The sequence below is a fragment of the Vidua chalybeata genome, chromosome 9 (genome assembly GCF_026979565.1).
Source record: "Vidua chalybeata isolate OUT-0048 chromosome 9, bVidCha1 merged haplotype, whole genome shotgun sequence".
In the NCBI taxonomy this organism is placed as follows: Eukaryota; Metazoa; Chordata; class Aves; order Passeriformes; family Viduidae; genus Vidua; species Vidua chalybeata.
The window spans coordinates 4,229,780-4,251,605 of NC_071538.1; the positions used below are offsets into that span (position 1 = coordinate 4,229,780).

Below are 21,826 nucleotides of genomic sequence, written 5' to 3' on the forward strand. Positions count from 1 at the left end.
CACTTCCAAAGGCAGATCCTTTGGGCTGGACTCTGCCACAGTTCGCTGAGATGGGCCAGAATCCAAGCTCTGAAGTCAAGAACAGAGGATGTTCAGGTTGGACCCCTCATGCAGACCATGCCTCTCAAAAAGACCATCTCCATCTCCTATGCACATGGCATTTTACAAACACAAGCTCTACAGCTCAGTCTGCTGGAGGGATTTTGTGCAGCAGCTTCAGCCATGTACCTGTGCATGGAGGACCCACCTGCTGCTACCCTTTGGGGCAGGGTGACCTGACAGCTTAAAGAACCTCAGCTGAAGGCTTGAGGAGGTTTTCAACTTACGTGGTCACCTTCCCATCGCCACAGTAGGGTGCTCCGTGCACATGGACGAGTGGTGGGGAGGCTTCTCCTGAGGTTGTCCCAGAGACCACCTGCACCTGGTAGCGGTACATCTGCCCAGGAGTGACTTCCCTGCAGGGACAGAGAGAGCTTGAGGGAACAGCAACATCTGCAGCACTGAGATTTGCTCATCACAACTATAGACACCATGTGTATACATCCACGCAGTATCTGATGTGTCTTCATACTCTGCCAGAGGCAGAGTCTGTGGGAAGAGATTCTCTTTAAGGTCATGCTGCTTATTTCCCAAGGGTCTGAGCTGGGGAGAAGTGGAATTAGCTTGAGTAATCATTTTACTCATTGGATTGATGGGGGAAATGTTTCTGGGTTTAATAAGCTCCTTCTAGTTATCCTGGGCTCATGGACAAGAGTTGTGCTAGCATGGTGGCTCAATGGCACTGGAGGCAGTAATTCCCAGAGCAGGGGGACAGGAGGAAAAACAAAACAGAAGCAAAACCATCCAGGGATTCAAAGGGAGAAGTCACAAGGAGGTAATCAAACCCGACTCAGCCACCCCTTCAGGCCAAGACAGAGCAGCTCTGTGACTCACGTGTCGATGAACTGGCGATGTGCCTGCAGGGGGGTGGCAGGGGACCCGTCTGCAAACGGGGGGTCACGGAGCACCCGGTACTGGATCAGTCTGCAGGCAGAGCACAGGGAGCTGTGAGGCCTGGAGGTCAGCAGGGCCGTGTCTATCTCCATCCTCTCGTCAAAGGTGTAGATTTTAACTCCAGACATCTTTTTAGGGATATTGAGCTTCACAGTAAAGGGGACATCGCAGAAGGTGTCCAGGGGGCCCAGGTGGATGGACTCCCCTTGCTCTGTCAGGATTTCAATGTCAGACAGTGCCTTGGGAGAGCCTGTGGAGAGGTAGGTGGTCCAGAGGGTGAGAGAATCGGGGTAGACGGGGTGCAAGAAGTGCAGCTCCAGGATGCAGCCGTCCGGCTGGGGGCACGGCACAGTCATGTTCATGTCGTACAAGTGGAGCTCCGGACTCCACGCCTGCAGACTGGGCTCACAGGGCTGATCCACGTCTGGAGGACCTGGGACAAGGAGGAAGCTGGTGAAAACCAGGGGACAGCTGGCTTCACAGGAGACCCACAGGGGTGATCTTCCCTGTAGATGCTTAAGCATCTCCAGGCCATAACTGAACACTCGTGTGGGTTTGCACCCACATGTCCTAGACCTGGTGGCACCTGCCCTAACGTCCTGGAAAGCAATAATTCCCACTGGTCTCCCAGCTCCTGGGAACTTGCACATATGCACAAGGCTCAGCAGACCTGGTGACTCACAGCCCTCTCAGATGGGAGCAGCAGGATCCACACTGCAGCTGGGCACAGTGAAGGATCTAGACGCAGCTAGGAACGTGAAGCTTGCTCTGTAGCCTCACAGGTGCAGAATCATTGCCAAGGACACCTGAATGCTCCAAGCAGAGCAGAGACTGAAGCTTTGCACAAGCACAGGCTGGGCCAGGTCACAATCAGGAAGGGGCCAGGTCCAAATCAGGGAAGCAGGTCTGGAAGGCTGTTTTTCCAGAACATCCTCCAGGACAGTACCTCAGAGCCCCAGTCTGCCTCCCTGATGGTGGATTAGCACTCAGCAAGAGAAATGGAGTGCTGGCTTTTCAGACCCAAAAAGGATCACTGGAATTTATCATTCTGTAGTAGAAATACCCTTGTCTTCATTATCCACTGGAAGCATTTCTGAGGGCCCAGCACCAACTCAAAGCCTTCACCCATATAAGACAAGTCCAAAAGTTTCTGAAACCCAGAAACTCTAGCTGTTTATCAGAGCAAACAAGCACTTGTGGTAACTACAGACATACACAGCCACGTCCTCTGGCTCTGTATGGTTCAACAGTAGCACATGCACCTCACACAGCTCCCAGGATCACCTTCCCTGGTCTCCTGCCTCCTCTACCCTGCTCTTGGAGGAGCTGAGGCAGCAAGAAAAGTCCAGCAGCCCCTATGGCAACTGTGTGACCCTGAAAGTCACCACTGTGCCCACAAGGTGGGTCTCTAAACCAAAATCTGAGTCTCAGCACAAGGGAAGTTGTAAAGCCCAGCTGCTGTTTGCCTGGCTAGGAAGGAATGGTCTGGCCAGGGCTTGGCATAGACTCAGTGGGACTCAGCACAGAGCTCCTCTTGCTCTCTGTGGACAAGACTGTGTCATTAAAGTCTGTAAATGTCCCTGGAGTTTTGAATGAGGCCCCAAGATCTGTATTTTAAGACTGATTTCAGTTAAATGCTTCTTCCTTTGGTCAGCATCTCTCAATACCTGTTGAACAATGATTTGGGTTAATATTGGGGTGCCAGTCGGTTTGTCCAAATCCATCTGGCCATTACCAGGTTTTTCCGGGCACCAAGAAGTCCTTCCTGCACTACAGAACCCTTGCAAAGGGAAGATAACTGATTCTCTGAAAGAAGAAAAAAAAATCTTTTTCTTGTACCAGAAGGATTCTGTCTGGGGACCCACAGACAGGAGAAGAGAAGAGACATTTACCTTCTGCTTCTTCTGGGGTCCAGTAGCCAGAGGAATCACAGACCCGCGGGGAAGAGGCCTCGTGCACGTACTGACGGAAGGTGCCATCCTCAGCACAGCTGTCACAGAGCGTGTCCTGCTCCCTGCGGACAGAGCACACACCCTGGCATGTCTAAGGAGAGGACCAGTCAACTCCCCAGCCACACTTGTCCAGGTGGCACCAGACAGGAAGCTGGAAAAGCAGAGCTAAGGTCACACAATCTCCCTGGGTATATCATCCTGCTTGGAATCAGCTTCTTCAAAGGCAGGGAAATACGAGCGCCCATGGGACAGGCTGGATTTAATCTCTCCTCTTCTCCATGCTGTCTGGATAGTCTTGGATGAATAACTTGTTCCATAGCTGCCAGTAAGAGCTAACAGACCCCACACATCCCAGGGCAATGCCTCTGGACTAGAGTGGGTGCAAATAAGGACCTCTCTGCTAAATCCAGAGACAGGTTTTAGCTTTCAGCATTATTGTAATACAAACCAGTCTCGATAATGTCAATTGCCATGCTCTCCAGAAAAGATAAAGGCACTTCTCTATTATAAGGGCTAGCCTCAGCCACCTTCCTTGACCAGTTCTTCTCAGGGGATGCAGGACTGCCACAGTGGATCAGCTCCTGAGACAGTTATGAGTGACAACTTGGGATGGTTCCAAAGTGCCACCCTTCTAGACCTATGTTTTCCTGCTCCCAAATCACTTCATTCCCCAACAAAGCAGTTTATTTGGATGACTCGAAGCTACGCAGCACTCAGAGCCTCTCCTGTCTGTGGGGCAACATGCATGTGCCCTTGTTACTCCTGAGCAAAAGGCCCATTGTAGAGAGCACCCGTTCTTTGAAAAGTCAGAAAGCACTGACCCAAGAGTGCCCCAGCTAGCATCAGAAAGCATTTTCCTTTTAATTATAAAAGACAGCTTTCTGAAACAGTTTCAAAACAAGTTCAAAAGCTCTTTGTGTATGTGCTTATGATCCCATAAGCAAAAAAAAAAAAAAAAGACAAAAAAAAAAAAAAAAAAAAACAAAACAAAAACAAAACAAACAAAAAAAAAAATTAAACTCTTACCACCTAAAACCTGGTGGAAACGGAAATATATTAGTAAGAGGGGCTGCTGAACAGAGACATTGGTGGTCTGTCCAGGACTTGGTGGCTCCCTTAGTGGGGAGAAGACAGACATCCATCCAACACTCATGGCCGTGCACTGCTCAACAGCCAAACAACTCTGGCTCCTTGGCATCGTTTCTCTGGCTTGAAAAGTTTCCTGACTTACTCCCGGTTAGCTGCTCTGCGAGTCCATGACAGCGCTGGGAACGAAACCCAGCTCCTGTGGTTCGAGCTCCCTGCCTTAACCACAGGGCTGCATTTCCTCCTGGTAAATAGCTACTTTATACAATAAGTGCTAAATGAAGCCCATTTTTCATTCCCTGATTGCACTCTTGGGTTTTCGAGCTGGCTTTGCCTCCTGATGCTCTTTGGCTTCCCCTCCCAGCACCCCGAGAGCGGGAAGCTTGCAGGAGAGCCCGTCTGCCAGGGGGCCATGGCAGCAGCCTGCCTCTTGTGTCTGAGGGCTCTGCTGGAGACGACGAGGGTGGGAATGGGATTGGGGGGTCCACGCCACGGAGATCCCTTGTCCTTTCCAGCAGGCTCCTGTGCAAGCCCAGGAGCATGGCAAGCACAGCTCCCTCACCTCTCGTGGATGACGCCGCTGATGGGAGGCAGCCAGTAGATGCTGAGGGAGTCCTGTGTCTGCCCGGTGACCATGGCGGGGAGCGGGATGGGTGCCGGCTTCTTGCTGTGGCCCCAGCGTTGGTACACCAGGTCCAGGTAGCAATGCATCCGGGCCACCTGGTTGGGGGTGAAGCTGTTGGTGCAGTCATCATCTGGGGGAGAGAAGAGGAGAGGAGAGGCCGGGCCGAGGGTCAGGGCACGGCAATACGCACCCTTTGCTGCTGGCCAAACTTTGTCGCGGACTTCTAGGGAGGGCTGGGAGGCACTAGCGTGCAGTGGCTCTGCCGCCGGGGCTCTCTGGTGTCGTGTGTCCCCAAAGCCACAAGATGGCACTGCCTCAGCAGCTCCACGTCCCGGCACCTGGGCAGTGCCACCGTCCGCACGGCACCGCGGGAGGGTCAGCCAGGGGCACGCGTGGCTCCTCCGGCCTCGGTCCGCCTGGCACGGCAGGAGAAACGCCGGCCCCCCGCGGCATGCCTTTGGGAGCCAAGCCAAAAGGGTTCAGGAGGTTAATAATTAGCAATAATAGTAATAAATAATAATAAAAATAGCTTCAGGACCCAAGAACAAAGGCACACACAGACAAGAGCAGCCTCGGTGCATGCCCAGCGACCCACTGGCATGAAGAGAGGGATGGATAGAAATAGCCTGAGGGAAGAAAGTGGTTAAGCAGCTACTGCAAGCACTGCCTGACACATCCCAATACACCAGGAGGGTGCCTGTTGGTTAGGGAGTGAGGTAAGGCACTAGTGATGGAGGTAGAAGGGAAGGAAACCCACGTTTTAAGGAAGGTGACCCCTTGTGACTCCCAACAAGGATTGATTTTTACCTGTGTAACTCATGTAGTTGTTGAAGGGAGTCCCCGTGAAATGCGTCTGGCCACAGGTGTCATTGGTAGGGTCTGGATCCCGACAGAGTTTACTCTTTGGGGTGGGGGCAGTGTCAGCACAGAGGTCTCCTGTCTCCATGGATGGAGTGGTCTCCCTGCAGGGATCGTCACAAGATTCCCGCTCGCTCACTCCCTTAAAGACATGGTACAGCCCCAGGACATGCCCCACTTCATGGATCATGGTGTTGGTGTGGCCGTGCATGCCGTAGTAAGCAGGGTTGAGGACAACTCCACCTGGAATTGCAAGTACAGAGAGCATCATTCCAAGAAAGGGACAGTGGACATCTGTCATTACTCACCTGTGAGAAGTGAAACTCCTCTCATTGTGCTTCCAGGCCACAGACGAGGGGCCAGATGGAGACCCAAAGGTGGACATATTCAACCTCTTATAGGATAGGAAGAGGCTCCTTTGCCCTCTTGGATTGGAACAGGGTGGGTGGTTTTTCTTCCCCTCCTACCACTTTATTCCCCCCTCAACATCGTCAATCATTTCAGCTACTGTTGCCCTCTGCATCTTTTTGCACAGCTGTAATTCAGAGTCTGCTTCGGATCACGCAACTCCAAAGGAGGTTTGGAGCCAGAGCACCAAATGAAGCCATGCTGTGACTTTACACGGATCATCTTTTGAACCAGAGGACAGAAGTCCTTCCCTAGACAGATGTCTAAGGCAGGCCAGCTCCCATGGCAGGTGAGGACAACGAGGTGCTGAGCAATGTCCAGGCACACTCAGCTGTGCCAGCTAGAAGCCAGCTTCAGCACAAATCCATGTGGAGATTCAAGTGCACTACCTCCAGCCCCTGCTGAGAAATCACCCATGACCTATTGCTTCAACCTCCAAACCAGATTCTGTGGGGTAAACTGAAAGTCTCATGAGGTATTGTTGAAATCCACTAAGCTTCTACCACAAACCTGACCCAAATTCAGTGTATTTTAGAGTGGGATTTCCCAAGACATAGCTTCTGAAGACCTCTTCCTCCCCTTCAGAGTGGTCTGCATGTGAGCAAGGGGCAAATGAACCCAACATGATCCTCACAAACCATCACAAACCTACTTCTCTTCACTGGGGTACCCCAGCCCCTGACTCAAGGAGACACAAGAGGGGCAGTTTGTCTCCAAGACAGTTTGGTGCAGGTTCAGCTGTCAAAGATGTTGGAGCAAGGCACAGATAAGTCCCACAGAAAGTGCCCCAGAGCTGCCACCTCATTCTGAGAGCAACAGCACAGAGCTGGACAGGACCCATGATCATCCTGCCCTAAACTGAACTGTGGCTGTAGGACAAGTGGTTTTTCCTTTCTTGTGAGCCCATCTGTCATGGGAAGAACAAGGATCAAGGATACTGACAAAAGCCAGGTGGAGCAGAGCCTTCTCTTTGCTCACTGCCAGCATCTCCAGGCCCTGACCTGGGATGCACACCCTGTGCTGATGGCTCTGTACCACATCTGCTAGGAAACTGTCCACAGAAGGTGCTCAAGAACAAAAAAATTTGCTTCACTGGCCTCCTTTTATTCGCCTCCTTTATTTTGTCCACATTAAAATTTCATTGGAATCTCTTCATTTTTCTCCCTGTTTTGAAGTTTTCCACCAGCCATTTCCCCCCTTTTTCTCTTCTCATTTTCACGCTCCATCCACTTTTCCATGCTGCCTTACAGCAGAGGAGCAAGAGCTGGGAAGTATCAACAAGACAGGGGTGCTAAAAGTAGACCCCAGCATGCGCTCAGGCTGACTCCAGGCAACCCCTCAATGTCTCAGGAGGCTGTTTTTACACAACTACTTTTAACCCAGACAGCTTGGATGGCAGTGTGGTGAATAGTTGGCTCCAGCACAGCTTGCTCCCTCCTTTGCAGGGCCCTGGAGGATTTACTGTGCCAGCTACCTCACGACAGAGCCTCTGCTACTGCATCTCTGCTGATGATCACTGCCCTGCCAGCAAAGTTAGAGCTGGCAGGTGGCCACAGTGTGATCCTGTCTCCAGCCACACAGACTGCCTGAAATCTGCTCCTGGATCAGCTCCGTGCACTACAGACTACCTCGTGTCCTCGAGTACAGGGCATTCCTTCCAAGAGAGGGTTTTCTTCAGATCACAGTGTCCCTGGCAAGGCACCAGCAGGTCTGTGACTCCCATGGGGGAGCCACGCTGGGTGAACAATGAGCTGGGGGCTGGGAAGAGACCTTCAGAGACTCCCTGAGCAATTCTCCCAAGCCCTTCCAACAAGGGGTGAAGAAATGAGGGTGGCATCTTCTGTGGAACATCCTGCGTGTGTGGCCCCTGCAAGGGCTGAGAGGCACCACTGACCTGTCAAGTGGCACCACTTCTTAGCTCAAAATTCATGTTTATTGCTCTTCCTTCCCACAGTGTGGATCTTCTGCCCAGGGCTTGAGGCAAAGGATGGGTCACAAAGTAGCTGCATTCCCTTTCTTCCTAGTTGTGAGACAAGAGAGCAAAGGACTTTGCATCCCATCAATCAGCTCTTGACCCTTTAGTTGCCTGGAGACGGGTCACAAGAAGGTACAGAGGCTGAAAAACCCTTTTGGGACCTTCATGCTCTGTCCTGTCAACTGTTAGGTTTCTGGAAGCCATCACCCTCTCAATTACCACCCTAGCAAATGCTATAGATAGCAAAGGGCATCCCATTGATGGGAAACCCAGTGGGCACATAAAAGAAAAGCTGCTTCTCATTTCAATCAAAACAGGGCATGAGAGAAGAGAGAACAGAAAGAAAAGGCATCTCTAGAGCCAAACCCAAGCCTGAGCAAGGCAGGGGGGCTGCCTGCCCAAAGGTCTGAAAGGAGGAATGTGCACACAGAAAGAAAAGAGCGTTCATAAACAAGTAAATGAGACGTGAGAGCCCTGCATGCATCCTGAAGCAGTAACCACAGGGAAAGGGGCTGAGCACCAGGGGCACAGGACATCCTGGGACCAAGCAGCCCAGCCCTCCTCCCTGCAGAAATCCAATGCTCTTCCCATGTGGTGGAATAAATGGGATTCCAGTACAGGGAGGCAGAAAACTGTCAAAAGAGAGGGATGCCAAGGCCACGGTACCCTGTCCCCTCCCCTCCTCTCTGCTGGCTTCCCCTATTCCATTCCTCCCCCACACTCCACAAGGACGATCATATTTTTAGTACTCATTTTAACAACTAATTAAATGGCAGAATTAGAAACAGCCTGAGAACTCTGCCTTCCAGAACATCCCTATCCCTTCATTCCCTGTCCCCACTGCTCCCTGATGAGTTGGGAGTGCTCCCAGCTTTGGACCAGGAAGTTCTATTTCCCCTCTGCAGGATCCTGGCTGTGAAGGCAAGATGTGCAAGTGTTCCTAACATCCCAACAGGACCACTCTCCCCTCTCTCTCCACTGCAAATCAGGCATTCCCTTCTCACCTCTGCTTCCTCCTGCCCTGGGCAAAGGGCTAAACTGGGCTTTCGGTGCCCGAGAACCAGCTCAAGGAGGTCCACAAGTTCAGCATTTACACAAAAAAGCTAAAAACTTCCATATCCCTGTGATATCAAGGGGGTCCAGCACTCCAAGGCAGGTGAACCAGAGGCTGCTTTGGACTTGCTCATCCAACCAAGTCCAGGCAGCTGGAAAGTTTCAGGTTTGGCCTCAACATCTTGTCTCTCCAGGCCAGACCTACCAGGGCCAAGCCTCCAAGCTGATCAAGCAACAAGAGATGTCCAGCCCACCAGATTTGTGCTGGTGTAGGCTGTGCTTCTCCTTTACTCACACAGCCCTGGAAGCTCCTGCTCCCAGGACATTCTCTGCTCCTAGCCAGGATCTATGGCAGTGCTGAAGGACTCCTGCCCATGCCAGTCCCAAAGAAGCCAACTTGTTCCTAGGTCAGGGCTATCCCAGAGGACATTCCCAAGTAACCACAGGACCTTTAAACAGTAAAGCACAAAGCTGAACCTGCATTGCAGGGCCAGTCTTCCCCAAACACTGAGTCAGAGCAATTAATGGAATAAACGCATGACAGTTAGTCAGACAGGAAGATGGCCATTGCCTAAGGTACCTCGGATGGAAGGGCTGGCCCTCCTTCAGGATCCACTGACCTCTGCCAGATATATGAGCTGGCCTCAGCTTATATAACAACAGAAGGTATTTATAACATCAAATGTTCACCATTCCCTTGCCTTTCGACAACGTTTATGCAGTTCACATGCAGCTACACATGAAGTTCAAAGCATCTGTATTATTACATTACTGGGTTTTTTGAACAAGGCTTTCCACCACAGAAAGTTAAGGATTTTTTTTTTTTTTTGAAAGGAAGTTCTTCGACTCCTTCTGCTTTGTAGTTAAAAAGATTTACTTCTAAGTTCTCAGAAAACTCATTCCAGACTCCAAGAAATCCGAATATGTGAGGAACTCACTGCGATTACGGTGGAAAGACTGAGACAGACAGTGTAGTCACAGGGAGTGGTGCAAACAGACCTGAGACCTACCTCTGCTGCTTGCTGGCAGCAAGCTGTCTTTCTCTGGGAGCTCCACAGCAGCTGAGACATGGTCTATAGAAATTTCATAGACCACTTCAGCCTCTCCAAGCCAGTAACTGTCTTTTATGCTTCATTGAAAGTAGTTGCTGTTGGCTGTATTACTGGTAAACTATCCCCAAGCCTTCAGAAAGGCTGCCTGAAAATTAAATTTCCTCAGGAAAAAAGTCTGGAGGAGAGCAATAGAACTGTAGGTAACCAGCATAGGAATGCTCAAAGGTAATTTCTGGTAGCCCCAAAGAAGCATTGTGAAGAGAAGGGGATGAAAAACAAAGTTCACTGAAGACTTCCAGAAGGTGATGACACCAACAGGAAGGTGAGGAGGACCCTCTTGAAGAACACACTCAAAGATCATGAATAAATGGTTTATAAGGAGATCAAAATCCAAATGGCAGATGAAACAGTTCTTCTGTTCTAGAGAAGAATTGATGGAGAACAATAAATCTAGTGATCTTTGGGCTGTGGCAAAATATTAAAATAGCAGACAGGAAGGCAGCTGGAGAAGAAAAGGTCTCATGATGCTTTTCCTGAAAACATCTAAGAAAGTCCAGTTCAGAGAAACAAACAGAGTAAAATGTGACCAAGACTCTCTGCAGACAAGAGGCAGTTTGGCTTCTCAGAGAACCAATCTGACTCATGCAGAGAACTAAAGCATGGAGGGTCTGCATGTGTGTAGGGAAAAATCAGCATGGCATTTCTGCTCCAAGGGAGCAGATGATGGCGTGAGGGGTGCAGGCCTTGTGTGCTGACCCTAATATTTTAAGGTCAGGAGAGACAGGAGATTAGCAAGATTTAGCACAAGGAAAGGAGTCTGTCTTTTTGGAGACAAACCCCTCTCTTTTGTATAGACCAGTCTCCATCTCTGGCTATAGCTAGGTGCTTAAGCTTAGGAATTTTTCTCAAACTGCCATTAACTCCTCCCCAGGTTTTCCTTTTTCTCTTTACTCAGGGCTTTACTTTCACATCTACTCAGACTCCCCATTAGCCTCTTGTGAGAGCTTTTGTCAAAAGCCACATATTTATGGCCTCCTCAGTCCTAAGTTTCTTCTGTATGGGACAATAATATACATTGTGCATGGTACAAAGCAAGTGATGATGTGGTGAAGCTCACTGTTTACGGAGAACAGAGTCCACCACCCACCCTCCCGAGCTCACTAAACCTAAAACCAAGGACAGTCTTGAACCAAAGTCTTCAGTTCATGCCAGAGACTCAAAGAAGTTCAGATCCAGCTTCATACTTCACAGCTCTGGCACCAGAATCAAGACAACACCCCTTTTCCCCTGAACCTCCACACTAAAGCCCTGATCCAACATTTCCAGATGGTGCCATTTCTCACGTCCCTGGCTGGACACAAGCTCAGACACTGGAGCTAAATGCAAGCTTTTGATGAGACAAGTCACCCCAATTACCCCTCTGTACAATGGCTTGAAGGCCATTGGGAGAGGTCTGAGGGGAATGTGTGTGGCTGAAGCACTTGCTGCAGTCAGATGATTGTCAAGCTGAGCCTTGGAAGTGATTTCTGGAAGCCGAAAGAATAAATTTCATGGAGATTTGCCTTCCTCAACAAGCAGCTGTAGCAATATGCTATTGAAAAAACAGTCCTGAAACTCATTGAGGGAGGGAAATTGGCACAAAGGAACTTTGAAACAGGTCTTTAAGGGTAGTGTGAAACTTTAAGGGTTGAACATCACGCACTTGTAAAAGCAGAAGGTCTAGGTCTGCTGCGCAGGTGTCAGGAGCAATTATTTCCAGTTACTTATTGAGAAACACTTTAGACGTTTTGACTGCAAAGTGTAAAGGGCTTTGCCAGAAAACTCCAACAACTGAAGAGGTGGTAGGAGAGGCAGGAAAAAGAGAAAAAACAGAAATAGCAGAAAATGCACAAAACAACCACATTCTAGGGAACGAGTAGCCATTCTGGCTGTTTTGCAGCCTGTGAGGACTGATGGATGACCTTAAGGGTCCGCCCTGAATCCTCTGAGGCCAAGGAGAACCTTGCCTCCAGCAGGTGGTAGACCAAATTATAAAAGCATGGTAAAATTTGATAGTTATCCTCACACTTGCAGCTGGATTCGGAAGTGGCCAGTTCTGGCTGCTGCCTGGAGTTGCTGAAATCTGCCATCTCAGCTCTGAAAACACTGACACTTCTGGTTTGTATCTGTTTGCTATTATGTGCTGCAGAGTGAAGTTCACTGTCCCCAGAATCCTGAAAGATAGACCTGGAAGGTCCAGGAGAACCCAAATGTGAGTCTAGAACTCTCTCCACAGTCTGCTCTTATGGTAAACCTGTAGTCCCACTGCCTTCACCATCAGAAGTTTCTCATAACAATGTTGAAGCCCCTTGTGAGTGTGTAACCTCACCACCTGACTCACATAGATTCGGGGAACAGGCAGCTCATTTCCTTACAGCAGCAGCTATTGGAACACCAAACCCTGTTATCGTGACCTTATCAGACAGCCACAATGCTGAGGCACAGCACATCTGCCTCTTTTTGCCAAGTCGAGGAAGAGAGGGGAAAACCAATAATTCTGAGACCCCGAGAATGGGATAAATTACTTACCCAGGTGACTAAGGGCCTCTTTGTCCCACGGCCAAGTGGCAGCACCAGCCAACTCTTCCCTCACTGAACTGGCAAAGTAAACATTGAGGAAATGGGTGCTGTTCAGCTGCAGAGCCTCCTTCAACTCCTTCACGCTCATGTACGCCCTGCAAGGACAGAAGAGAGGGGATAGTCAGCACACATTCCAGAGTGAGGAGGAAAAGCAGGAGCCATCCAGAGACATCCTCCAAAGGGGGCAGCAGACCTGGAGTCATCCTCAACTCTGAAACCAAGGGCGTCTTAAAGCACAAAAAAATTCAGCATTTCAATAGGATGTCCCTGTGACACTGCAAGCTCTGCTCTGTTAAAGCGCAAGTTCAGCTACTGAGGGGTATGGGTGGGGGTGAAAGGCTCTCATGCAAGCCTGAAGAAGTTTTGCTGATTACAGTAGCTTTGTTGGCAAGTTCTACTCCCAGAAAAGGTTTTCCAACCATGGGGACAAAAGAAGCCCCACAGAATGGAATAATAGGGAACAAAACAGGAGGAGAAAATATCAGAGAAGGAAGGAAATGCACAGGTTGGTCCTGCTAGGGAAAAGAGAGGGGGTTTGGCATCAGAAAAGCAGAATTTGAGGTGAAAGGAGAGAAGAATGAATCAAGAACTCCAATGGCTTCTAACAAGGGTTTTTCAGGGGTTGCCCCTGATATGGGGCAGGACAGGAATAGAACATCAAACTTTACTGTTGGGAGCAGAGTGTTTGTCAGCTGGGGCTGAGGAGTCTCTTCTCCAGCTTCTCTAGTCTATCTGGACTTCCATTCCAACCTTTTCCCCAGGAAAACCAGTATGCCAGAGATGGCAGTATGTGGTAAAAACAAGGGCGTCCCAGCAGTGCACAGGCACATCAAGACATACCCCAGGGAATTGCACAAGGAAGAGCATGAGCAACAGGTATCTTGGAAAGTACTCAAAAAAAAAAAAAAAAAAAAAAAAAAAAAATCAATCTTGCAGCTCTGCTCAAAACAGACCTTGGAGAGGACTCTGCCCTGCCACTCACGATCTGGATCTTTCAGACAAGGTCTGGGATGTCTGCAGGAGCCAGCAGGGGAAAAAACAAGATCTCCCAAAATAATCTTAATGAGGAGAGGGTAATCTCTGGAGCCAGATTCATCAAAGGGCAAGTTTAGTGGGGAAAGTCTCCTGACAACACTGCTGGCTGTCTCTCCTTCCATCTTCAGAGCTGGGACTAAAGAGTTGCAGGAGCAGAAAAAACACTGGAATATCCAAGATATCCATTTCTAAAGGCCACAGAAAGGTAATAGGCTAGGAGAGGTGGGTAGGCACTGGGCATTGCAGCAGAGCAGTAACACCCATGGGTGTGTCTGAGTGTCCATTAAATGATCCTCACCACGTGACATATTTCAGCCCTTGGAGACCAAAAAAAAAAAAAAAGTCCAGCAGTCAGGAAATTTAGGTTTCACTCTTCCCTCTATGTGAGTGTTTCTGCACAGGTCAAAACTCTGTATCACATTCACCAAAACCACAACAGTCCCAGCATTGGTCTTTAGGGAGTTCATGTCCACAGCTATGCAAAACAATCAAGGTCTAACCTAATATCAGCAAAAATAATTCCAATAATAATAGCAATGGAATTATAAGGTCTTGGACTGTGCTGCAAATGCCATGTACCCTTTTAAATGGACTTCAATGTTCCTTGTGGGTTCCTTACAGCTTAGGATATTCTATGATTCTGTAAATTAAGTACTACCATTTCCACCATCTGTGCTATTAGCCTCATGGGCTGAGACAGGATTAGGACAGGTAGCAGACATTGTCTCCAGATTTCTATGACTTGTCTCTAAGTCTTCAAAACTTGAAGATCCTGACCCACAGTTTGTGAAGCCATTCATTTAAGAGATTCTGAGCAAGAAAAAAAACAACTCATGGAAAGGCTTTAAATACATCACTGTGGAATGATGATGGAAACACACCATTGTGGAAATATGTCATAAGAATGACTAAACCTGCAGCATGAGGCCAACAGCAACATGAAGGTGGCAGAAAGCATTTCACTTATTCCCATGCTTCCAGGAGCAACTGGCATCTTTGAGCTGCATGGATAGATCGTGCAGGGAGCACAATAATTTCTTTACACTGGGCTCACTATGAAGGAACACCAGCTCTGTTTGAACAAGCTGCTTCTGGTGGTGTCCATTGGCAGTGATGCCCATTAGTGCACTCCTCACTACATGGGGTGATGGACAGAAGGATGGAGATGAGGCTGGGTTAAGGGGAAAAAGGCACGTTCTCATCTGAGATGCGAAGTGAGAAAGAAAACTGGTTTCCTTTCTTGTTTGAAATGGCAAGATCCCTAGTCAAGCTGTTACACCAACAGGCTTGTTTAGAAAGAGAGAGGTTGCTACAGCAAATTGAAGAGAAGGAGAAAAAAAAAAGAAAAAAATAAAGGATTCAGGAAATAAACTAGAGCAGGGTGGCATGTGGAACAGAGCTGGGTAAACCCAAGGGCTATTTCCCTGGACCTGAAATAGCAGAGGCTTTCAAAAGCCACTGCTGACTTGGGAGGTGTCAAATAATCAGGGTCTTCTGACTGCCTCTCTCCTACCAGTCAGCCCCAAAAGAGCATCCCAGGCTGGAGGCATCTCACCATCTTCCCAGGAGCTCCGAAGATTCAGTTACTTCAGACAAATCTTGGCTGGACTATGTGGCGAGATGAGATGACCAGCTTGTCTTCACCAGGCCCTGAGATCTCCCACCACAAAGCAGCATTCCCAGAACACTTTCCCCAGCCACATCAGCTTGTGGAGAGAAAACTCTCCCAACCGGAAAGGACAAATTAGGAGAACTTGATCCCTTCTCTGTGATGTCTCGCCTGAGCATCCCAGACACGCGCCACGCTGACGCCACCCCTTCAACCCAACCAAGACGGGAGCAGGCTGGGAGGAATAGATAGTGAGAAGAATAAACAAACCTGAAGGACATACTTGAGGCATGACTCGGAAGGAATAGAGGCAAAAAATTTCATAGAAATACAGCATAAGGAGGGGGAGGGGGGAGAGAAAGTCTCCTTCACTCATCAAAGCTGCTCGGGGGACACAGTCTTAAAAATAGCATCAATTCCTGACCTATGATATCTCGGAAAAATAGCCCCAAAGCCTTCCAGGCTGTCCACATTCCAAGAGCCAACGTCAGCCCTATTCAGAGGGATATTCCTGCAGTCCCTCTTCTGGAGACATGATGTTTTTCTGGCTGTCGCCTGCCATTCCCTTGACATTAGCAGCATTTTTTGTCAAGGCTTAATTATAAATAACTGTAATTTCCTCCATTGAGAGATCTGGATGGTTCAGGGATGTGTAAGGGTTAGAGGGAGCAGTTCCACCATGGAGAGCTGCTCAGATGGATTAGATAGGCAAGGAGAAGGAAGGACCCTAATGTTACCTGCTATGGCATAGAAAGAACAAATATCCTGCTAACAATCCCAAAGATGTGAGCGGAACAATTCTAGAATGGGCAACTCCAATTCCCCTCAAACTACATTTCCTGCTGGCATCCTTTGGTTAGACAAGGAGCATCCAACTGGCATCTGAGCCTTTTGCTTCCTGCCAAGGTTAGGCTCTCCCTCTCCTTCAGTGCTTCTGTGATTTTCACTGAGGCGAAGGCAGAGCAGCCTTTGGTCTCCACAAACTGCCTAAATGACAGCACTCTCCTCTGCTTCCCAAATAGTTTTCCAACGCCTACAAGACTAGAGTATTCAAAACTAGATGGTAATTACAGCAGGATGGGCACTGCAGCCCAACATGGAAGCACAAAGGAAGGACAGAAGGATATGTGAAGGCACAGCTGTCAGCTGAGAAGCAAAACACACAAGAGAGAACCGACCCCAAAGAACAGGGTAGAGGACAGAAGAGATAGAGATGGGACATCAGATTTGCCAGATTCAAAGTCAATGTTTTTCCAAGGGCATCCAGGAGCAGCCAGCTGTGTGGTGATACTACCTGGAGCTAAGGAGCACTTGCAGCCCTGGAAGAGTGGAGCTTGCAAGAAGAGTATGTGCAAGAGTAGGGAGAGATTAGGGATGGGAGGGCTATGGAATGACATTATTAGACATGAGTATGGGAATGAACACCATCCAAAATGATGGTATTTGAAGGGGTGAGCCCAGAAATTATGGATTCCCTTACAACAGGTGATATTGGCTCAAAGTGCTGCTGAATGACACTGTTTGATGTGACACTAAGGCACTACACTGCATCCTGTTTTACTTGCATGGGACATAACGAGGGTGCTTCACCCTGTGGTGCTTCTTGCTGCTGAAAAAAGGAAAAGAAAATGGAGCAGCTTTAGTGGCTGTCACCACAGAACAGTAGAATCAGAGACTCTACTGCAGATGGAAAAGATCTCCACAGGCCATTCTGACCTCCTTGTTCAAAACCAGGTGTAATTAGATCACATTGTTCAAGGTTATCTGGGGCCTGAACAGCCACAAGGACAGAGGTTTCCCAAACTTTCTGGGCAACTTATTCTAGCGTTTAAGCATCCTCAAGTTAAAAATAATTCCCAATGTTTAATCCAAATTTCTCACATTCCCAATTGGGTCCACTGCTTCCTGACAATTGTCTTCTTGGAGTCCTGCTCCATTTTCCCTGTGTCACCCCATCGTATCAAGGGGGAAAGTCATCAAATGACAGTAGATTTGCACAGTAAACTCTTACTGCACTAGACCTTACCTTATTAAAGTCTAAAGAACCAAAGCTTCCTTTCTGAGCAGTTGAAAAATCAAACTACACCCGTGATCCCAGATCTCCCTGGAGAACTCACATTCTTTTCTCATGTTTTTCCTTGGAAACTTTTGTCCTGACCACAGGGGAGACAACACCTTCCTAACCAGGGTTGTAAGTCAGGCTCTGAGCTGGCTTGGTCAAAGGAGAAGACTTGATATACCCAGGAGAGAGAGAAAAGCTGCTGTTGCAGCTTTTCCAGCACAAATTTCTGGGAGCAACAACATGACCATTGCTGGTGGGCAGGTGGAAGAGAGGAGAGGATCTGCTAATCCATGGGGCAGCAGAAAACACAGTCAAGCTGTAAAACAAGCCTGACGTGGTAGAAGAGGGGCAAGAGTGGCACTTTTTAGTGACAACTACACCATAACAGGAAGCCTTGGGGCCACAGTGGCCATGACCAAGAAGATACAAAAGATGGCACCTCCAAATGAAAAGCCAGGCCAGCACATACCCCCTGTAGTACCATAAATCAAACTGAGTTCTCTGGGTACCACAAAGGGTGCAGCATGTAATGCCACAGGAATTCCACTGCAATTCAAAAATAGGAGTCTTTTCCCTGTAGACCTTTCAGAGGGGATGTGGGAGTGGGGTTGGGTGGAAGCTGCCCAAGTGCCCTCCATGGACAACTAGAAAATACTTGAGACCCAGCCAGCTCCAGCTAACCATACAGCCTAAAGAAGTCACAGGGGATTCCTGGCTCCGCTTTCATGTCTTTCAACCACTGCAAGGAAATTCCTCTTCCTGCTTCCTGCAAGCAGAGAGGCTCCCTTTTCCCCCAGACCTCTGCTTGACAAATGAGGAATCCCTCAGACTTCCCAGAAATGAGCACCAGTCTGCCAATAACATTTTTAGCATGTGTGTAACACATTTCTCCAAGGCTGCAAAGGGTTAATGACAAACACAGCAACCTTGTCTCCAAGTCACAGCTCAGTCCATGAAGACAGGTGCTGATCCAAATGGCGTGAATATTTTGGGAGAGCAGACTCTCTAAATTCATCCATGAAGAGAGATGCTCCTCCAGATGGTGAGCCAAAGTGGATATCTTCCATTTTGGCCCACCAAAGGACTCCTCTTCATGGTGAATCTTCAGCAGGGGGTCTGAGTAGGTGGGCCTCCACACCTGGGCTCTCTGCTTGCATAAATGAATCTTCCTTGCTAGAATTTGGGAACCCTCATCCCTGTTCTCATCAGACCTTGGCTTTGCCTCCCTTCCTCCCTGCCACAGGCAGACAAAGCCCACCACCACAGCATGAACATGGTGTGACCTGGCACAGAGGATGAGCCCCGATGAGTTCCTTGCTCTGCTTCCAGACGAGACTGATGGTCATTCTTATAACTGCAGCTGCCTCACACTCTGCGTTTACCTGCCCCAAAAGTTCTGGCACTAATGCAGCTGGGGGGATGCTGTGTTTTTAAGTCCTTCTGTACTTACTAAGACTATTTGCATCCCCATGACCATGTCTGGGAGCTCTGACTCCAGTCCAGCACTCTGCTGGTACGCCACAAACATTCTCTGCCAGCATCATGACAACTTGACAAGGCAGTAACATCCAAATGACTCTCATCTGGACAGGCTTTGGTAACACAGCCAGATACAAAACACACGCAAGATGGGAAGGGAAGGCTGAGAAAGAGCCAGACATTCTCCTGGGATCACGGGAAGCACAACACTGCTGGAATAATACCCTCTGTAGTGCTCAGGAGCCTTTCATCAACTTCACTGGGTGCTGGACTCCAGCCAAAGAGCATTTGAGTCCACAAGGGATGAGGACATCACAGAGTTCTTGGACATGCCTGGAAAAATCCACCTCTGAGGGACTGACAGCATGAGTAGAAGAGCAGCCATCACTGGCAGGACAGTTTAAGTTTTGCATGGGTGGCTGAGTGTCAAGATGCCAAAGAGGGTGAGAGGGTAAAACAGGATCCTTCAGGATCAGGAGGTTCCCTTATGTACGAGCAATTCCTGTTGGATTCAGAGATGACTCTCAATCTCCATGTGTGAGCATGGGACTGCAGCAGTAGCAGATGCTGAAGGGTCAGAGAGCTGCACTCTCTGCAAAAGCTGCAGATGGGATCAAAAAGACATGTTGTAGTTCAAGGCTGTGACCCTTCCACATAGATTTACAGGGGAAAGGGAGCTAGAAGGCTGCAGATTGCTAGCACACAGCTATGTTCCGTCAGAGGGTAGTACATAACTTCTTGAGGTCAGATTTGGGAAAGAAATACATTAAATTAGTGTTAGACCAGAAAGCCTGCAGGGCATTTTGCCCTGAGATAGGCTGAAAAATAAGTGCTGCTAACAATGGCATGGCCCAGATATTCCTGGAAGTGTTGGCTAAAGAAGTTGTTCACTAAATCATCACTGAATCAGCCAAAGGCAATGATATTTTAGACCTGGTTTTGGTAAGCAGCACAGAAATTATGAAAGAGCAGATGAGAAAAAGAAAACTTGGCCTTAATTTGTAATGAATGGATTCAGATCAACTTAAATGGAGGGATGAACACAGGTCTTGGATGAAGAACTGAAAACCAGGACTGACCAGCAGACACTGCTGCATCACAGCTGTCAGGGAAATGGAATTCCCTGAAATTAAGCTGACTCTGGTGAAAACAAAGAGTTAAAGATCCTTTTAGAAATAAGGGCAAAAGAAGGAAGAAGCAGGTCTGCTGAGGAGCTGATGCTCAGTGTAATTGAGATGGATCCCTGGACAAAATTACAGTATGGTCCCCACCTTTATTCCAAGTTTAACCACATGGTAATGGAACAGAGCTCAAGATAAAGACAAAGAAAAAAAATTTTAAAATGGTGGCAGCAGTTGGATGGGGGCTGAAGTGTCAGTGGGATTGGGTGGATGACAGATCGCTGGGGAGGTGGCAAGTCCCCCCCCCCAACTCCAAAAGTGTGGGATGTAGGAATATAGAGCAGGGGGCAAAAAGCAAAAGGAAATAGTGCAGAAATACAAACATTTGTAGATAAATGTCATGGATGCAACACATTTGCAGGGGAAATGCCACCCTTGGATCCAGAAGGACTGAGCACAGGACACACAACTGGAGAAAAGCTGATATGGCACATTCAGAGATGTCCAAGAGGGTGAACAAGGATCACAATGAGACATGATGATCGAGTTGTCCTCTCTCTAAAGACCTGTTCCCACCTGGTTCTCTTACCTTTAAAGGGGATGAACCGTTTCTGTGGCTCTCAGAGAACGCTCTTGAAAACTCCCAGCACTCACTCCTTTAGCCTGCATGGAAGTGAATCCCTCCCAAGTGAGCCTTGAGCCAGCTGCAATTTACTCTTCAAAAATCTAAAACCTTGGTCTTAGCACTAACCACCAGCACTGCAGCAGAATCCAAAATCCACAATATTGTGATCGCTGCAGGCAAGACTACCACTAGCCAAGCTATTACAAGCCAGGTATTATTGGTTTGTGAGCAGCAAGTCCAGCAGCGCCTCATTCCTGGCTGGCACATCCAACACTTGCGTGAGGAGCAGTCCTCCACACATTCCAGGAACTTTATGGATGATCTGTGAGCTGCTGTATCATTCTTCCAGCAGATATCTGGGTAATTGAAGTCACCCAGAAGAACAAAGTTCTGATGACTCAGAGCTTAAATTACTCAAATATTGCTTTGCTGGCCTTATCATCTTGGTTTGGAGGTCAATAGCAGATCCCTACTGTAATATGCCTCTGAGTCAAGGTCAGAGGGACATTTGACAGTACTTCCACAGTCATCACAGTTGACTTCCATACATTCAAAGTTCTCCTTAACATAGAGCAAAGCTACAGTCAGGCATCAAGGAGCTGTCTTTGCTTCTGGCATCACAACAGGACACCTGACTTCAGAGGAAAGCTGTGTTAATTCCTCCCTATCAGCCTGCCCAGAGACTGTTGGCTTTTCTGCCACATGCTGCTTTCCTCTCTGGATCTTGTTACAGCTCTGTTGACAGCTTACATGCAGGGCAAGAGGGCAGAGATCAATTTTAAGGCTGGTTGCATGCTGGTGCTCATGTTTTAGGGTCTGAACCAAGCATGGTCCCCCAGTTGTGCTGAATACATGAGAATAAGCCTCAGGAGAGGTTAACCCCCAGCTGTGCTCTCACACCATGGTGGCCACCCTCAGGACACCAGTGCCAACAGGATGCACGTGTGCATCAAATGTTTGGGTCACAGAAAAACACTGGGTCTTTGATATTTGCACCCTGAGGGCAGGGCTAGCTCACTGCCATGCACATAATGGGCACCACAGCCTGTCCAAGGGCCTCTGGGGATGGCTGTCCTGGGAATCCCAGCACATCTCCATGTGCCTGTGTAGGCTTCCCAGATAGTACTGAGCTACCACCAGCCCTAGCATACCTTTGGAGGAAATAAGGTTTTTGAGACATACTCAGACACCAGCATTTTGTTCAAGCTGCTTTTCAGTTTCCAAAAAAAAAAAAAAAAAAAGCTGGTTGTGGCTATTTGATAGACCTGTAGTCA

General features: G+C 48.5%; 1 protein-coding gene across 1 annotated transcript in view; it reads right to left on the reverse strand.

Annotated features, from left to right (window-relative positions):
• The window catches only part of PAPPA2 (pappalysin 2), an 87,563-nt gene that overhangs the window by 46,341 nt on the left and 19,396 nt on the right, over positions 1–21,826 (reverse strand). The window contains exons 3-8 of the mRNA XM_053950297.1: positions 12,571–12,716; positions 5,464–5,757; positions 4,594–4,786; positions 2,886–3,007; positions 934–1,426; positions 327–455 (exon numbers count right to left, since the gene is read on the reverse strand). Coding sequence (XP_053806272.1) covers positions 327–455; positions 934–1,426; positions 2,886–3,007; positions 4,594–4,786; positions 5,464–5,757; positions 12,571–12,716 — 1,377 coding nt within the window. The remainder of the gene's footprint in view (positions 1–326; positions 456–933; positions 1,427–2,885; positions 3,008–4,593; positions 4,787–5,463; positions 5,758–12,570; positions 12,717–21,826) is intronic.